This window comes from Dipodomys merriami, unplaced genomic scaffold (assembly GCF_024711535.1).
Source record: "Dipodomys merriami isolate MVZ:Mamm:240054 unplaced genomic scaffold, mDipMer1.0.p SCAF_9, whole genome shotgun sequence".
In the NCBI taxonomy this organism is placed as follows: domain Eukaryota; kingdom Metazoa; phylum Chordata; class Mammalia; order Rodentia; family Heteromyidae; genus Dipodomys; species Dipodomys merriami.
This window is the reverse complement of record NW_027206512.1, coordinates 18,649,517-18,664,495: the sequence shown is the minus strand read 5'-3', so window position 1 is coordinate 18,664,495 and position 14,979 is coordinate 18,649,517. Positions and strand designations below refer to the sequence as shown.

The 14,979-nt window shown below is 38.6% G+C and overlaps 1 protein-coding gene across 2 annotated transcripts in view; it reads left to right on the top strand.

The window, feature by feature from the left end:
* The window catches only part of Fras1 (Fraser extracellular matrix complex subunit 1), a 442,940-nt gene that overhangs the window by 409,246 nt on the left and 18,715 nt on the right, over window positions 1–14,979 (top strand). For both annotated transcript variants that reach the window (XM_070012597.1, XM_070012596.1), the window contains 5 exons: window positions 184–459; window positions 3,238–3,470; window positions 5,303–5,463; window positions 8,254–8,468; window positions 13,751–13,901. In XM_070012597.1, the coding sequence (XP_069868698.1) occupies window positions 184–459; window positions 3,238–3,470; window positions 5,303–5,463; window positions 8,254–8,468; window positions 13,751–13,901 (1,036 nt within the window). The remainder of the gene's footprint in view (window positions 1–183; window positions 460–3,237; window positions 3,471–5,302; window positions 5,464–8,253; window positions 8,469–13,750; window positions 13,902–14,979) is intronic.

Here is a 14,979-nt window from a genome sequence, read left to right as displayed (position 1 = left end):
CTTTATCACTAAAGATCTGAAGAATCTCTTCAGGATGCCTGTGAAGACCTGTAATAGCTTCTGTTATAGTTTTAAAAATTCCGTAGAGAGGAAAAGAACTTGAAGACCTCTGGGGAAGGGAGCCTTAGTTTTGCAACCTTGCTGATATCCATCCTGGCCTGAACCTTTGCTGCCTTTTTCCAGGTTGTCACACTTGCTGACTATGATCATGTGGAAGAGGTTACCAAGGAAGGAGTCAAGAAAGGCCCCTCTCCAGGTTACCCGCTGGTCTGTGTCACACCCTGTGACCCCCACTTCCCCAGGTACACAGTCATGAAGGAGCGTTGCAGTGAGGCCGGTATCAACCAGAGTTCTGTGCAGTTCAGCTGGGAAGTGGCTTCTCCCACCGATGGCAATGGAGCCCGGTCTCCCTTTGAGACCATTTCGGACAACACACCATTCACCAGTGTCAACCACATGGTAAGGGGTGGGCTGCATCTGACTGGAAAGGGAATCAGCATCTCTCCCTGTTCCTTGGACTCTGTTAAATTCATTGAAGTCCATACATGGCATTTGAAATTAAATAGTAATCAGGTACACACATAATCATTTAAAATGTACATGTTAGGAAAAGTAATATGATCTATTAGAAAGAGAACTAGTCCAGTAGCCAGCCAAGATCTGATCACAAATTACCATTCTATTTTTATCTACATGATGTTGGTTATTTGATCTTCTGTGTCTCAGTCTCCTTCCTGATGTATAAATATTGTTTCTTCTAATTAGCCATGTTTACGAGGTCACGGAAGAATGTGATCTTTAGTTGAAAAAATAAGTTCAAGATTCTAGGTAGGTATCATTAATCAATCAGTACTCTTTTTTCACTTGTTTTAAATCATTCAGTGTTTGGACATGGGGCAGTTAAATTAGTGGTGACTAATTTTTAAACAGAAGGGTAAAACTGTTTATGAGTGGCCCCATGTTGCAAAGTATTTGGGAAGGTCATGAAAGATCGTTGCTGCTCTCAAAACCTGGAGACCAGACCCAGACCCCATTTGTCATCAGAGACAGTGAACAGTGATGTTTACTCAGCCTTAGAAACAAGTGCACAACATGACTGCCAGTCATTCACCAATGAAGTTCTCTTCCAAAAGCAATGAGAATGCAGTTGAGATGCAGGTTCCGCATAGAATCTGGCACTTAGTAAATGTTTGGTGATGTTTGAGTGAAATTACTTTGCTGAATTATTCTGGGGAATCAGAGAGTTCATTCAGACAGACTTTTCCTATTTACCTATTCAATCCACAGTTGATTCCCACTGTATTAAGCTGGAGGGGATAAGAGCAAGAAGGAAGCTGCTAGCCAGGGAGGGGCATTATGACAGAATAGATTGCTCAGGTTCATTGTTTGTGCATAGCTTACAAAAGCAAGAATCAATTCTTTGGGGCTATAACTTAGATCAAATTGAAATCATCTTCTGTATTATTAAAAAACTAAAAATCACAAGACTTAATAACTTATTGTTTTCTAAGTATCTACTTCTGTGTTCAACAAAACTATATTCATATTTTTGAACCAAAGATATATTTTTTACAGGTTCTAAATTCATGACTATCTGTTTAGTTCTTTAGAGATAAGATCTATAAATTATGGACTAACATCTGTTATTCCAGTTTCCTTGCTTTAAAAAACATTTTTGTCAGTCATGGGGCTTGAACTCAGGACCTGGGCGATGTCCCTAATCTCTTTTGCTCAAGGCTAGCACTCTACCAGTTTGAGCCATAGCACTCATTTTTTATGGTGGTTAGTTGGAGATAAGAGTCTCACAGCCTTTCTTGCTGGGGCTGCCTACTAACTACAATCTTCATATCTCAACCTCCTGAGTAGTTAGAATTATAGACATGAGCCACCCACCCCCGGCACTTCCTTTGCTTTATCTTAATGTATTTTGTTATTTATTTAATACCCTTAATTTATGAATGTTTCTGTTATATCTCAATCTCTTCTGGACTAAGTCCATATGTTAATAAATAAATAAGGAAATGACAGCTAATTTAGGGAATTTAATTGAAAAATCTTAATTTTTAATGAACTTCAGTGAAAACTATTTTCATAGAAAAATTTATACATATGTATGATTACTTTGTGGGAGGTCTAAAGCAGACAGAACTGCTAATTAATTTTTCTTGTTCTGTACTTCCCTGTATTTATGCAACCATCCCCTAAAAGGTCCAGATGATCTATGTCACCCCTACATAAGCTGAGTAAAATCCTCCTATTGCTTCTGTATGTTGGGAAATGTGAAGCACTCTGTAGATAGACCTTCAATAATCAGGAGGTGTCAGAAGCCAAGTTCTCAGCCTCAAGTCTGCATGCTGTGACCTGTGACCCTGGTAGTGAGAAGGAGCAGCAGGAAAGAAAGAGAAATAAGGACTCCTGTGGAGGAAGCATCTCTTCTTTCCATCCAGAGACCCTTGCTCACTGCCTGACACGCATAGAAGTCAATACCATGGCTCTGGATTTCGCATAAGGAAAAAGCTTTATTTACTACAGCTCACCAGCCAAGAGGTCAGGAGCTAAATAAAAGCTTCAATCTTCCCCCTGATCCATTGGAACAGGGAGGATTTATAGAAAGGGAGAAGAAAAAAGCTACTTGGTCAAATGATAAGAAATATGCACATGTTAGTTTGGGGGATTTTAACTTCATGACATCATTAACAGCACAACACAGCTTCTTCTGCTCCCATCTATTCTCAAAGAGCTAATTCCAAGGTACTGAAAGGTTTGGAGACAATTTAGGTCAAGTGATTGTGCCTAGATATGTCGAGACCTTACTTGATTTACCGTGCTCTCAGCGACAGTGGCTTGGAAGGCCAAGCAGTCTTGCTGGAATGTATGGAAAAAGGGTTGGGTCATCTGTTGAGCCTCACTCACATAAAGAGGACAACACAGTTAATAGCAATAAGTCTTCTCTAAGCTCCATGTCTACTCAGTCATTTTCTGTCTTGCTCCCATATGTGAGTAATTATTGCCCTGCCCCTGGTGCCTAGTTCATGGTGGAAGGTCAATGATTACTAGATGAATGAGTAAAAAGGTAGATCAGTGGGTGTGTAGGTGGGTGAGTGGATGGATGGATGATGGATGGCCTTCACCAGTTATTTTGTGCCAGTGGCTTACTGTGTCATATCATTTATCATATAGAGTGTAAGGGTCTGTTTATTCGGTACGTAAGTCTGAAGACCTTTATTCTTTCCATAGGTTCTAGACAGCATTTACTTCAGTCGGAGGTTCCATGTACGTTGTGTGGCCAAGGCTGTGGACAAAGTGGGCCATGCAGGGACCCCTTTACGGAGCAACATTGTCACTATTGGAACAGACAGTGCTATCTGCCACACCCCAGTGGTGGCTGGGACAGCTAGAGGCTTCCAGGCCCAGTCCTTCATCGCAACCTTGAAATACCTGGATGTCAAACACAAGGAGCATCCAAACAGGTCAGGCAGGTGAACCACCATGCATGAGTGAACCTCACGTGTTCTTGTTTTCCATGGGGGGACAGATCTGTAGTTGCAATTAATACTTCTGAAAAATAATTTCTTCTGAGATTCATAAAGTTCTGGCCCCTTGCCTATTTTTCTTAGCTCTATTTCTTCCTCGGTATTTTTGCCTGCCAATATTCCCACTGAGAATCACATGTGATTTCCAAATAACTTTGCAGTTGAATATTTCAACTCTCCCCCACTTTTGATCACCTGCTGTAGTTAAGTCCTCTTGTCCTAAGTCATAGTATTTCTTCTAAGAGTATTTGCATCATCCCTGATTTAATTTAGAAGCTCCTCTGACCTCCATCTATGCCTTTTTCAGAACTGGCATCATTCATTCTCTCTATCCACATGGGAGTGGTAAACCCTTAAAGGAAGAAACCATGGTTATTTATTTTACATCTCTTTTTCCCAGTTCAGTGCTTCTAGGCCCCTAAAAAGCATTTTCTGAATATCTGCAAAACTAATGAGTAATAAACTATAAGTTTATTTTTTCTTGTGCCACCACAATTTTCTTGAGATGGATATTTAATTTGTGCACAACAAAAGAGAATGATTGTATGTCATACATATTTATAGAATGTAAAATAAAATAGTCTAATTTTAAAATCAGAGAAAATGGTTCCTTTGCATGAGAAACAAAAACAGGGTAGTTGTGGGTATAGTCCTAGATCTGATTCCCATCACTGCAAAAAACAGAGTTGCTTGTGGTTCCAAAACATATGCCAATCCCTCTTCTTTTCAAGCAGAATAAAATTTACTTTATTTAAAGAACAATAACAAGTACCATGGTACTACTGACCCCTTTCTAGGAAAGATTTGGATACCTCTTAAAACTTGTCTCTTTACTTAGGGTTGTGAGCTATATACAGAACACACCCTCAATAAACATGGCAAAAATATAAACGTATGCAAGGAAAACAAGTACAACTCATGAGTACAACTGTTTTTCTTCAGTATTTATTAAGTTCATATTTCATTTAGAATTGTATACAGTGTGCACTGAAGAAACGAAAGAAATGAAGGAAATGGTCCTTGTCCTCATAGTGGGGAAGCAAGGTAGGCAGAGTCTCAGAACACACAAGAAATAGCAGCCAATATAAATAAGCTACAGACTTCCTGGTACAAAGGCTTCCCTGCTGCTGAGGAGTGCAGACCAGGGAGTATGCTCTGACACAGGCTAGCAAGGGCTGGCTGCAGATGATGAAGGTACTTTTAAAGGGAGAGGGGAGAGAGGTGGCTATTTTTATTTTGGAAGAGACAGTTGGAGCAGTGGATATTGCAATTTCTAAGACATGTGGCTGGGTGGGAAGATTAGCCTTACAGTTCAAAGTTGCAATGATTTTTTTTAACCCAAACAAATACTTAAATACTATAACCAGATGCCAATCTTCTCAACCTTCACAAATATTCCTTGAGATAAAACAGGATCAAGTACCTGCATTAGGAGCTCAGCCTTGGCTCTTGAGGATACAACGTTTCCATTTAGCAAAAGAAAGATTTAGACTAATTTGTGGTGATGATGGTATCTTTCCTTGTACAGAAAAGAAAAAAAAATCTGTGATTCCTGATCCTTATCAGTCTTGAGTCTCTCTCAGGAAGACAAAATACCTGTGCATGGATTTCCACACCTTCATGTTCAAATAGAATTCCAGCATGGAAGCTTGTGGGAAGGGAATTGCTAAATACGTTCGTTGTTGAAAAAAATGTTGTGATGAAAAAGGAATGCCCATGTTGACTGTTGATGGCATAAGCTAAACCCTTATTTCTACCCTCTCTCTTAGAATCCATATTTCAGTGCAAATCCCACACCAAGATGGAATGCTGCCTTTGATCTCTACCATGCCACTGCACAACCTGCATTTCCTATTGTCAGAGTCCATCTACAGACACCAACATGTCTGCTCCAATTTAGTCACCAGCCATGACCTGAGAGGCATCTCAGGTAAGAGGTGACTTTGATAATGATTTCCCATGCCAAATCCTTGGGGCTAAGTGGGAAGAACTCTGTGTGTGTGTGTGTGTGTGTGTGTGTGTGTGTGTGTGTGTGTGTGTGTGTGTGTGTGTGTGTGTGTGTGTGTGTGTGTGTGTGTGTGTTACTGTGTGGGAAGAACTCTGTGTGTGTGTGTGTGTGTGTGTGTGTGTGTGTGTGTGTGTGTGTGTGTGTTACTGTTTTCCAGCCTTCAGAATATTCCTATTCATTTTCTTCTGAGCTTCATCCAAGTTTGGAAGCTCAGACAATAAAATAAAAAAAAATTAAGGACTTTGTAATCACACTGACTTAGATTAAAATCTGCATTTCACTTTTACACAACTGAATCAAATAGCTCTACATTTCTAAGCCACTTTTTTCTTTTCTGTAACATGAAGATAACTAGTACATCCAAATTACCACCATGGTTGATTTTAGTTCCTTCTTTACTCTAGAGAGAGACGTTTGGATTTGTACTCCAAAGTCATGGACAATATTATCTTTAGAAAGGTGAAGTTCAAAGTTTTAGATGTTTAAGGATAGAGTCTCTGGAAGCAGGGGCTGAGAAGAAATTGAGGTATAAGATTTATTTTTATTGATCAGCATTTATTAAAGGGAAGGACCGGACAGACAGAGTGGGGAAACTTCAGATCCATAAAGCAAGAATCTGTAGAGATATTTGTCCTACTTTCTGCCAAATGTCCAAGCATTTATAGCCCACTTTCTTCAGCCACTGGATTTGAGCTACCCCAGAGAGGGTACAACATTGGATTGAGCCACTCTGCAGCCGATAAAAAGAAAGGAGCTGACAACATCTCTATGTTCACCACAACAGACATTTTACTTTACAAAAGAAACCTGTCCATTTCCATTTACAAGAGCAAGTGCACATGACATTCATATTTCCTCTTCTCACAGCTGATGAATCATTTAACAGACAGAAATGTATTCATATGCTCTTTCATATTCATTAAGCATCATTTCTGGTTGTGATGGTCTTCCTATAGCAGGATTCGTTGGTTGTAAATTATTCTTAAAGCACTGAACCACAAATGAAAATTTAATTGGTCCAAATATATAGCTAGTAGAAGAAATGTGCTTAAAGACTGGACCATTGCACCTGTTCCTACCTGAAAACAATTAAATGCATTGCAGGTCAATTGAATACCTAGTCTTTGTAGGACAAAGGGTGGTTGCTGCTGTCAGGCATTCAAGAAAATACATCAATATTTCTTTCTCTCCTTCTTCCTCTCCCTCTCCCTCTCATTCTCTCTCTCTTTCTCCCTTTGTTGACATGAATGTGTGCATGAGTACTTTCCTTGTATGTGTAAGTGCTATTCCCAACTTTGTTTGTCCCTGAAGCACCTCAGCTGGTGCTGTGTATCCTGAACTGAATCAGTTGACTAAGAGAGTCTTCTTTATAAGTCGCTGAAGCAAGACCTTGGTGGCCTTTGGCTAGAGAGCTCCTAACACTCTAAATTGAATTAATGTGGAAAATAATTCTTGTCTGTCACAGTCACTAATATAAAAACTACTATTTACTTCTCTGTATATATATGCCTTTTTCCTCTGTGTATTTTGGAAAACCAGAAAGATTTAATGTCAGGATTATTTGGTTGTAGGATTATTAGATTGTAGGGACTATATAGTCCATTCTAGCCTCAAACTCAAGATCCTTTTCTCTCTGTTTCATATACCATCATGCCCAGCACTACATTAACTCATTCAGATACTATTATCACTTTTAGTACAATGAAACTTTACCCAAATATTCTAAAATTGCATCAGTATTCAGCTGTGCACTACTTAAAGGTCTCTTTTAATTTACGACCGTTCACTTGATTGGTAGCATTTTATCCAATACTTTTTGCCTGTGGCAAGTCAAGTTTATTCAAGGATCATTAGTGAGCTATTTACTCATTAAAATTTTTGTTTTCTATAGGACTGTGCAGAGAAGGGAGAAGAGGGAGTCAGGTATTAGTTAGTTGGCATTCCATAAAAGTAATTTTTTAATTGGTCTTAAAAAATAATTTCATGTCTGTCCTAGCTATTCAGGAGGTGGGATCTGAGAATCACAGTTCAAAGGTTGCTTGGGCAGGACAGTCTGTGAGACATTTATCTCCAGTTAACCACCAGAAAACAAGTAGAGCTGTGGCTCAAAATGGTAGAGTCCTAGCCTTGAGCAAAACACCCAGGGACTGTACCACAGGATCTTTGAAAAAAATTATCAATGAGTAATCCTTTAGTAAACCCATTTCATCAAACCGATTGACTGGTTATAAAGCATAAAGCACAGAAGTGCGCTTGCCAGATGTCCAGGCAGGACTACAATTGGATTTTGAATTCTGTCTTCTTTCTTCATGGTGTTGTTTGTTCTCTTCTTCTTGGTATTTGTGTCCCTGGAGTCATCTATTTAACATATAGCAACAGGAAAATCCGCTCTTCACAAATTCTTCTTTTTTTTAATTTAAATTTATTTTATTTGTGAACATACTGTACAGAGGAGTTACAATTACATGGGCAGGATAATGCGTACCTTTCTTACCAAGCATTGCAGCCTTCTCCTTTGTTTACCCTTCACATCCCTTCCTCTTCACAAATTCTTCTTGCGTTCTCACTGTGAACTGGGAGCCCTGGTTACTCCACGGATAGTCTCAAATAAACAGATTTCTTTCATTGTCAAAAATATGGGTCCCCTCTCCTACCCAACTCCTAGACATCCACAGACTGAATTAGCATTCCTTGTTCTTTCCCACTTGAAAGAGGCAGGGTTCCTGGATGATGTGGTCTATGACAACACTGCCCTGGGCCCTGGATATGACCGCCCCTTCCAGTTTGACCCCAGTGTGCGAGAGCCAAAGACCATCCAGCTCTACAAACACCTGAACCTAAAGAGCTGCGTTTGGACCTTCGACGCGTATTATGACATGACAGAGCTGATTGATGTCTGCGGAGGCTCTGTAACTGCAGACTTCCAGGTGAGGGCTCTGCGGGCTCATCTGGGGTTCATCTGAGGGCTCTGTATGCATGAGTGCTATTCCCAGCTCTGTTCCTGAGACATCTCAGCAGGTGCTGTGTATCCAGAACTGAGTCAGCTGACTAAGAGAGTCTTCTTTAAAGTCACTGAAGCAAGACCTTGGTAGCCTTTGGCTAGAGAGCACCTAACATTCTCTAAATCGAGTTAATGTGGAAAATAATTGTCTGTCACAGTCAGTTATATAAAAGCTACTACTTATTTTGCTGCATATACATGTGTGTGTGTGTGCCTCTGTGTATTTTGGAAAGCCAGAAAGGTTTAATGGTAGGATTATTTGGTTGCAGGATTATAATAATAACCTGTTGATAGATGTACAGTAGACATATTCTCTTCCTCAGTTGGGGAAATGAACTGGAATGGCAGGTGGTAAGACTTTGTCTTTCCAAGGACAAGAGTACTGTTGTCTCAAGTACTGAGGAAAAATAATTGCTTAAAATATTTTTATTTAATACACAAACAAGCAATACCTAGAAGATACACATGTGCACATATGTATATGTGTATTATTCTGTATTATAATAGTAATATAATATTGCAAATTATAGCATATAATATACAATAGAATTATACACATGTGCATATATACATGTGTAGATTAATATGTATATATACATATGCATGTTCATTTATATGCATGCATGTACGCACATACATATACAAGTGTATATATCCATGAATATATGAGTAGATACATGTATGTGCCACACACATTAGAAATGGTAACAGAACATGTTATAGAACATTTTATAGAAAGATTTATAGAAGGGCAGCTACACTGATGGGCTAATGAGACTGAACTCATCTGCCCTCATGGAGAAATTAATTGTAAAACAAGTCCATCCCATTTTTGAACATTCTATCAAAATTTTAGGCATCTTTTCTTCATTTTAAATCAAGTTTAATTTTACTGAAGCAGAAAACTTGTAGAAAGACTTAATCATTTTGGTTAAAGTTTGTTGTTTGCTTTGTGTGCCTCTAGTCTATTGCTTCTTATTTTGTATGCACTACTGCCCTCTACTGAATCGAGTCTTAAGGCTGCCATGGGGCTTGTTAGGTTTTTATAGTTACATATCCTACAATCAGTAGAAAGTACAAAACTGTCCTCTCAAATTGGTGGTCACTCTTCATGCTTTTTTGTTCATTGTTTTTTCTGCTTAGCATATGCTCACAAATCCAAAATATCCAAACCAAGTATTTTCTAAAAACGTAGATGTTTTATTTTTACAATTTTTATCTTCACAATTTTATACAGAGGAAAACTTCATTATTTCATTTCTATACATTTATGATGTATCCCAATCAATCTTACCTCCTCTAGCAGATTCCCTATTTCCCTTGTCCCTTCCTCAAAATAATTTCTTTTTTATGTTTTTAAATTTTTTTTATTGTCAAGGTGATGCACAGAGGGGTTACAGTTACATAAGTAAAGTAATAAATACATTTCTTATCAAACTTGCTAACCCTTCCCTCATTTTTCTCCCACCTTCCCTTCCCCCTGTCCCCCCCTCTGAGTTGTACAGATTATTTCCAGCATATTGTCTTGTGAATAGTGCTGTTGTATTGGTTTCCCCCTTGTCCTTTGTTTCACCATTCTGTTGTTCTCCTTCCCTTCCCTAATTCAGATAAGCGTAGATACAATACCAGGGTACCAAAATCAAATACAGTGACAATACGGGATATACCATAGGGGGGAGGAACATACAAAAGATACAAGAAATCAGATAGTACATTAAAAACAACAACAACAAAGATAAACCTCTTCTGTCCATGCCTTGGAGTTCCTATCGCTTAAAATCATCCTGTACAGTCATATGTACATAGCTATTGAGCTATTCTGCTGATCTGCTAAGATTTTTCCTAGACATATAGTATTTATTGCAAATAAGAGAAACCATGGGACCTATGTTTCTTTGGGTCTGGCTTACTTCACTTAATATGATTTTTTTTCCAACCAAAAACAATCCTTAGCAGAAAGAATAGTGCTGGAGGAATAGCAATACCAAACTTCAAACTCTATTATAAAGCCATAGTAATCAAAACAGCTTGGTACTGGCACAAGCATAGACCTGAGGACCAATAGAATAGAACTGAAGACCCAGAGATGACCCTGTAGACCTGTAGCCACCTAATCTTTAATAAGGGAGCCAAAAAAAAATAGGATGAAAGAAAGACAGCCTCTACAGAAAATGTGCTGGCAAAATTGGTTAATCACTTGTAGAAAACTAAAGTTAGGTCCTTATATATCATCCTGCACCAGAATCAACTCCAAATGGATCAAAGACCTCAAAGTAAAAGAAGACACCCTAAAAAATACATTTAAAGCAAAGAAAAAAGCATTACAGGAAGGAATAGGAGAAACTCTAGGGCCCCTTGGCACAGGCCAAAATTTTCTTAATAAAGACCCTTAAACACAACAAATCAAAGAAAGGTTGGACAAATGGGATTGCATGAAATTGCAGAGCTTCTGCATGGCAAAGCACATAGCTAGCAAGATCAATAGAAAGCCCGTGGATTGGGAGAAGATTTTCACTAGCCATATAACAGACAAAGGCTTCATATCTAAAATTTACTTAAAACTCAAAAAATTAAATCCCCAACAACAAATCTTCAAAGAAACAACTGCCCAATAAATAAGTGGGCTAAAGACTTAGAGAAATACTTCTCTGAAGAGGAAATAAGAATGGCCAATAGACACATGAAGAAATGCTCAACTTCTCTGGCCATAAAAGAAATGCAAATCAAAACAACATTGAGATTCCACCTCACCCCAGTTAGAATGGCTATAATCAAGAACTCTAACAACAACAGATGCTGGAGGGGATGTGGCCAAAAGGGAACCCTACTGCATTGTTGGTGGGAGTATAAACTTGTTCAACCACTGTGGAAAGCAGTATGGACGTTCCTTAAATGTACTTATTACCTTACTTATGTAGCTGTAAACCTTCTCTACATCACCTTGACAATAAAAAAAAGAAATTAAAAAAGACTAAACATAGAACTCCCTATGACCCAGCAATCCCACTTTGGGGCATTTACCCAAATGACCACAAACAAGACCATACTAAAGCTACCAGCACAACTATGTTTATCGCAGCATTATTCACCATAGGTAAGATATGGAATCAACCCAGATGCCCCTCAGTAGATGAATGGATCAAGAAAATGTGATCTCTCTCTCTCTCTCTCTCTCTCTCTCTCTCTCTCTCTCTCTATATATATATATATATATATATATATATATGTATATATATATATACACATACATACACGTATATATGTATATATAAATGGAATTCTATGCTTCCATCCATTTGTAAGGAAATGGAAAGACCCAAAACAATTTCAGTAGCCTTCATTGCATTGTACTACTAAAATCAAAACAGAAAAAATACATACACTGTAGTATTTCATTGTTTTCTATTTCTTTAAAAGTTATTGAGATTAATGCCACATACTGTGATTCAAGCCTGTATGTTAGCTACTTGAGAGGCAGAGATCAGGGGATGCAATTCCAGTCTAGCCACAGGGGAGTATGAGTTTTCTTTCTCAACCAATGGCGGTGTGTCATGGCACCCCTGTCATCCCAAGCAATGGGAAAGCATAATGACTGGTGTAGTGGCTTGTCATTGTAGAAATGTGAGGAAATACCAATTGGGGGATCACAGTTCATTATGGCCCTGGGCATGAAGGCAGACCTTATCTCAAATTTAACCAATGTAAAAAGAGGCTGGTAAAGTGGCCTTTATTTTCAAATCTTGTATCATCATCATCAAGGCTACTAATATGTCATAGAAAAATATCAACCCTAGAACTGAACACTAATTCATTTCTTTCTCTATTAAATTAACTAACTTAGCTTTTTGGTTATAAAAGAAATTTATGGAGGATGGTATAACCCCTGTTTTCACTGTATTTGATTCCAGTGCCCTGCATCTTGTATATACGTTTATCTAATTTGGGGAGGGGAAGGGAAATAACAAAATGCTGAAACAAAGATTGTAACAATGAGATGTACAAGACATTATGTTGAAAACAAACATTACACCTTTGGAGATGGGGAGGGAAGGGATGGTAGGGGAAAAACAAAGGAAGGAGTAACAATGCTGGATAGGAAATGTACTCATTCCCTTACTCATGTAACTGTTACCCCTCTGTACAGTAGCTTTACAACAAAATATATATGAAAAAAAGAAATTTATGAAGGGAAAGATGATAAAGCATTTTAAAAATGAATAGGCCAGCTTCTGCACTCACACACCCAGCCTTACCATGGAAGCTTTGCTAGAATTTTGTTATCTTCCCATCCAAATTTTGTTCATTGCATGGTAAAAATGTGATTGGTCCAAATCAATAGCAATAACAAGAAGGCCCTTAAAAAGTAGCCTTATCTTGGAAGTACGATGTGCTTCCTTTTCAAAATTGTTTCCAAAGCATTGTACAGGCCAGGAAATTGTCCACATATATACAGCTCTGAGCTGTCTGTTAGTGATTTCCAAAGCCAGTGGTCTTTGTTCCTGGAGCAAGAGGGCAGAGTGTTCGCTGAAGCCGCCCAGTTATGAAAGTTCCTCTGTGTGGTCCAGCTTAGATGTCTTCCCCATTACAGGTGATCAGCCTTTTCTACAGGTTACTGACAAACCATTGGCAGAGGGCAGATAGACTGAATGATGGGGCCCAGTGTCACCAGGTTGATCCATTGGGAGGAACTGTGATACTTTACATTTCAACTCAGGCTTCTAGCAACTGAAGAGTAGAAGTAAAGCTAATTCTCACATACACATAATGTTCAAGTGTCTTCTCAGAAAAGCCTTTCCAGATGACTGTATGTACTCATTACTTTACTCACGTAACTGCAGCCCCTCTGTACAGCATCTTTACAATAAAATAAAATTAAAAAAAGAAATATCCTAACCACTTTCTACCTTCTTGCTTTATCTTTTAAAAAGCAAAGCATAAGCTGGTGCTGATGGCTCATGCCTGTAGGTCCAGCTGCTCTGTATAAACCTTGAGTGAAAAAATAAAACTAATAGATAATGCCTAAGCAGAGTTCAAGCCCCAATACTGTCACCAAAAATATTACTAATAATAAGAATAAAGTGTATGTATGACTCTTGATCCACCATTATCTCGTGATTAACAGGTGAGTGAATGGTAAGAGCTTGAGCATGTGCCCTTTCATTCCAGGGAAGGAATAAACCTGTTTCTTGCACACTGTTTTCTTGGCAGGTGAGGGATTCTGCTCAGTCCTTCTTGACAGTGCATGTGCCTCTGTACGTGTCCTACATCTATGTGACGGCCCCCAGGGGCTGGGCCTCCTTAGAGCATCACACTGAGATGGAATTCTCCTTCTTCTATGATACAGTTCTCTGGAGAACAGGTATGCACAGACATCTTAACTATTCCTACCCCACCCGCAGTCAAAACTAAATACATATGTAGAGACTTGTAACAGCAACTGCATTCCTGTTGTCTTATAGAAGGGGAGGGGAGGGCCTCTTGGGTCTGAGAAAGGTGCAGATCTATTGTTCCTTCTAGAGAACAATGTCTACAGGTTCATGCTTGAGAAGTGAGAACCAAGGGCAAAGAATGGTCGCAGATTGCCCAGTAGGGATTCAGGGAGTTTGTGTTCTTTGGAAGTATAACCAAGCTCCTTTTTTCCCTAGTTAAAAGATAGTATGGCCCATCTTGTTTAAAAAAACAAAAAGATTTTCAAATAAGACACATGAGAAAAATATGATTTAAAAGAAAACACTTGGGTGGGTTGTGTCAATTAGTCTATTTCATTCCTTTGATATAGTTATCACTTTTGTTGAGTCTCAAACGTTGAGATTTTTTTAATGATGCTAAATTGTTAAGATGGTCTTCTCAGAGTCTGTGTTACTGACCCACTGGAGGAGCCCCAGATGGTTCTCTTGAGACCTGTCCTCTGCTAGAAATACATACTTCACTCCTGCTTACTAATAGCACCCACCCTATCCCACTACTCCCACAGAAATGCTCCTTGAAATTCCTTTGCTCATTCTTCTGCTCACTCTAAAGGAACTTGCTTTGTTTTTCTTTCTTTCTTTTGGTCTTTTTGTTTGTTTGTTTTTCTCGTTTCTAGTGTCCTGAACTTCAACTTGACCCTGAATCCTCTTAATTTCCCCTTCTTCCTCTCTGGGGGCAATTTACACTGTATCTGAGGCAGAGATACTATAAAGAGTTTCAAGACCTTTAGTTTAGTAATTGAAAATATCTTCTTCCTTCTATCCAATGACTTGTATTCTACATATGTGCTTTATATTTCTCATGGGAAAATATTCAACTTTAAGCATTCCCTTGTAGCTTATATAATTCCTCCATTTTTGTTTTTATTTTAACTTACTTTTCTCCTCTCTTGCTTACACAACAAATTGTTGGTCATTCTGAACCCATGGATGACAGCAATTACCTTTATTAAAGGCCCAGCTTACTCA